Raw genomic sequence first — 3,851 nt, 5'->3', positions numbered from 1 at the left:
CCTCAGTGCTCCCGCCTGCTCGCGGCTCCGTCCCTCCCCCTCCTCCCCTCAGTGCTCCCGCGTGCTCGCGCCTCCGTTCTTCCCCCTCCTCCCTCAGTGCTCCCGTGTGCTCGCGGTTCCGTCCCTCCCCCTCCTCCCTCAGGGCTCCTCCGCCATCGCAGCAAGCCTGGAACTTGCTGCACATTTGCAGTTTTTCTCTGTGTTACCACACGTTGTCCACGTCACGCGTGTGTCCCCACGGGAGCGAGACAGAGGTGGCGGCCCTGGGCGCCCCCAGACCGTGTGACCCCCGAGCGCAGTGCCTGGCCCCGGCTGAGGGCAGAGAGAATCAGCCGCAGAAAGCCCGCTAGTAGCCGTGTATCTGCGGGCTCTCTAGCTTTAGAAAGCCTGCGCCGGCTGAAGGAAGCGCTGGATTTTGGGCCCCGGTTCTCGGCCTGTTTGGTGTGAGGCAGGAAAGCAGCAGGGGAGCCCACAGACCAGGGCGCTGCCTTCAGAGCCCACACAGGCGCGTCTGGACGCAAAGTGCACTCACGTTTTGTCCTTTATCCGCAAGTCTTCTCCACTTCCGACCAGCCGAGTGCCCCAGGCCCCGCAGGCTCCCCTGCTGCCCCGGGCGGGTTGTCTGGAGAGGAGCGCCCCTTCAGAGCCGTAAGGGCTGGGCTCGGGCTGGATTCCAGGCTCGGAGCAGCCCCGGCCCCCACTCAGGGCTCAGGGCCCTCGGCTCCCGGGCCACTCGGCCATGTGTGCTGGGCGGGGAGCCAGGAGGGGAGACTCGGGCGCGTGGATGTGCAGAGGATTGGTGTGGACGCTCCGCGCGCTGAGCCGCCTGCCCCGCCCCACACAGGCTGCCTCCCGGGCACCTGGCGCCCAGCGCCCCCGGCAGGGCTGGGCCTCCCGCTCCCCTGTGCCCCAGGCGCCCAGGGCTCTGCGTGCTGGGATCCAGTGGGAGCACGGTCTTGCTCACTGGCGCGGCCAGCAGGGAGTGTGCAGTGCAGGCGCGTGGGCGAGCCTCCTCACACCCGAGCCGGCCCCCGGGCATGCCCACGCTGTGCCCTGCACACTCCTGAGCCCCGCAGGGACCTGCCAGCCCCTCTGCCAGCCGCCCTGGGCCCAGGCTCTGCAGCCTCGCCCTGCCTCAGAGCCGCTGGTCACGCCCCTCCCCCACAGGAGGAGAGCAGCGCCACCCAGGTGTGCGCCGGGGGCCCCCCGCGCTGGAGGGAGCCCCCTCTTCCCCGGGGGAAGAGGATGCTGGAGCCTCTCTCAAGCCTGGGGCCACTGTGGATGGGTGGCAGTGCTCTCTCTGTTTCTGACATGGGCTGTGGGAACTCTGAAAGCACCGCCCAGCCATTGGTGTGGGCGGCTCAGAGCTGTGGGGTCTCAGGATGCAGACACAGCCTCTCCACCAGACGGGAGCTGTGGGGAGCCCAACAAAGAACCTCTCACAGGAGCGGGGCCAGCAGAAGTGACCTTCCCGTGCCTAAAATGATCAAAGCTGTCGTGGTCCTAAGCTCACGCCGCAAACCGTGAGCTCGTGTTGGACACGGTCCCAATTGTTTCAAGGATCTGTATAGAAGAGCTTTTGGAAGGGCAGTCACCTCTGGAATAGTGACAGCTGGTCTGTTCTCCTCTTCCCAAACTTCTGTGCTTCTCAGATATTCTGTGTTGGACGTGCGTTATTCCACAATGAGAAAAAGTAAAAGGGGCCGAATAAAGACACCATCAGGGAATGCCCTGGTGATCCAGTGGTCAGGATTCCTGTGCTTTGCACGGCGAACTCCGCCGCTGCTTGGAGAATTAGGGTCTTGCTGCCATGATCAGGAGGGTTTACGGCACCTCCCACCGCCCACTGGGCTCACCGCAGCACAAGCCCAGAGTGTGTGGAGGGGGGAGTGTCTCTGCAGACCAAGGTGGGTACCTGGTGTGTGTGTGTGTGTGTGTGTGTTTGTGGTGTCTCTGCAGACCGTGTTGGCCACTGTGCTGACCTTGTGTGTGTGGCGGGGGGGGCGGAGGGTGGTGTCTCTGCAGACCAAGGTGGGTGCCTGGTGTGTGTGTGTGTCTGTGGGTGTGTGTGGGGGGTGTCTCTGCAGACCGTGTTGGCCGCTCTGCGGGCCGTGCAGCCCTGTCCTCTGCTGGGCCCACGGGTGGGGCACAGCGCCCCAGGGAAGTGGCCTCTGACGGTCCTGCTGGTGCCCCGGGTGAATCTCACTCCCCTGGGCCTCCTCACTCAGGCCTGCAATGCACCCTGGGATCACACACACAGCTAGCGTCTGCCTCCCCCTGCGCCTCACGTTCACGCTTGGGCCGTGCTGCGGGCCTGCCGCCCGGGAGGGTTGCGTGGGGTGCCAAGGCCCTGGCCTTGAGGGTGAGGGAGGGGCGGGCAGGCAGAGAGGGATCCCCACCTGGGCTCTGCAGGGAGCTCCTAGGCCAGAGCTGTGGGGGTTCCGCAGGAAGGCTAACTGCGCTGGGCCCGCAGGGGCCCGTTAGGAAGCACAGCATGGAGGCCCCGTTTCGTGAACAGTGAAGACTTCCTGGGTGCACTCAGTGAGACGCACACGTGACCCGTGAGGCGTGAACTGCACAGGTGAAGGGTTCTGAGGAAGCCTGAATAGACGGAATGTCCAGCGGCTCCTCCGGCCCGCCCGCCCGCGGCCCTCTGCCTGCCGGCAGCTCCCTGCGGCACCTTGCCCTTCGACGTGTCTGCAGACACTGCTCTCTGCTTTCAGAAGTGAGCGGGCAGGCACGTCCCTACCATGGGAAGGAGGCTGCGGACCCAAGGCCGGGCCGGGCGCGTGGTGGCGACCCCTCACACCTGCATACTATGAGTGTGGCGCAGCCCGTGCGCTTCAGCAGTAAGTTGCAGGCCTGCCCTGGCGATGACCCGGGGCCCCCCCGCGGGTCCCCTTGAAACACCCCTTCAGGCCTCCTCCGGTGGCTGGGGCGGCAGGATGACCTGCCCAGGGCCTCCCTGCCAGGCGGGGAAGCTGAGACGCGCACCAGGCCCCGGAGCTTTTCCCGCAAGATGCTTGCCACTTGGGGCCCAGGAGGACTGCCCTTGGGCCATGGAGGAGGCTGCCCTGTCTCTGCCTAAAACGTAATTAGTAGCGAGCTACTTCTTGAGCTTTCTACAGCATGGGCATGTTAGAAGAGACCCCTGAGCAGACAAGCACAGGCCTGGGTCGGGCGCTCCTGCCGCCCGCCCAGGGGGCCCGCCATGCTGTCCACCGCTTTACCCACGGGGCACAGCACTCCATCCTGACCGCCCCAGCCCTCCAGCAGCAAGCCCCTGCCCCGGCCTCAGCGTCCCCCCCAGCCTCAGCGTCCGCCCAGCCTCAGCGTCCCCCCCCACCCTCAGCGTCCCCCCCAGCCTCAGCGTCCCCCGCCCCCGGCCTCAGCGTCGCCCCCATCCTCAGCGTCCCCCCCATCCTCAGCGGCCCCCCCCACCCTCAGCGTCCCCCCCATCCTCAGCGTCGCCCCCCCACCAGGCTCCTGCGCAGGTGCTGGTATAGGGTGGCCTTGTGGGTGCTGACTGGGGCCGCCCCGCCCTGCATGCTTCCTAGGGAAGTGCCCCGCAGGCTGGCACCACTACGAGGGGACAGCCAGCTGCTACCGCGCCTACCTGAGCGGGCAGAGCTACTGGGACGCCGCGCAGACCTGCCAGCGCCTGAACGGCTCCCTGGCCACCTTCTCCACCGACCAGGAGCTGCGCTTCGTGCTGGCCCAGGAGTGGGAGCAGCCGGAGCGGAGCTTTACCTGGCAGGACCAGCACAAGTGAGCTGCTGCGCCCGGGCGCCAGGGCGTGGGGGCGCACGGAGGGCATCGTGTGGGGGCCCGGGCGCCAGGGCGTGGGAGCG

The 3,851-nt window shown here is 67.1% G+C and overlaps 1 protein-coding gene across 1 annotated transcript in view; it reads left to right on the top strand.

The window, feature by feature from the left end:
• Positions 1-3,851, top strand: part of DGCR2 (DiGeorge syndrome critical region gene 2) — a 24,618-nt gene that overhangs the window by 11,949 nt on the left and 8,818 nt on the right. The window contains exons 3-4 of the mRNA XM_040251249.1: positions 2,724-2,849; positions 3,558-3,768. Of these exons, the coding sequence (XP_040107183.1) occupies positions 2,724-2,849; positions 3,558-3,768 (337 nt within the window). The remainder of the gene's footprint in view (positions 1-2,723; positions 2,850-3,557; positions 3,769-3,851) is intronic.

The sequence above is a fragment of the Oryx dammah genome, unplaced genomic scaffold (assembly GCF_014754425.2).
Source record: "Oryx dammah isolate SB20612 unplaced genomic scaffold, SCBI_Odam_1.1 HiC_scaffold_12, whole genome shotgun sequence".
NCBI classification, from domain to species: Eukaryota; Metazoa; Chordata; class Mammalia; order Artiodactyla; family Bovidae; genus Oryx; species Oryx dammah.
The sequence above is the reverse complement of the archived record's forward strand: the minus strand, read 5'-3'. Positions and strand labels throughout refer to the sequence as shown.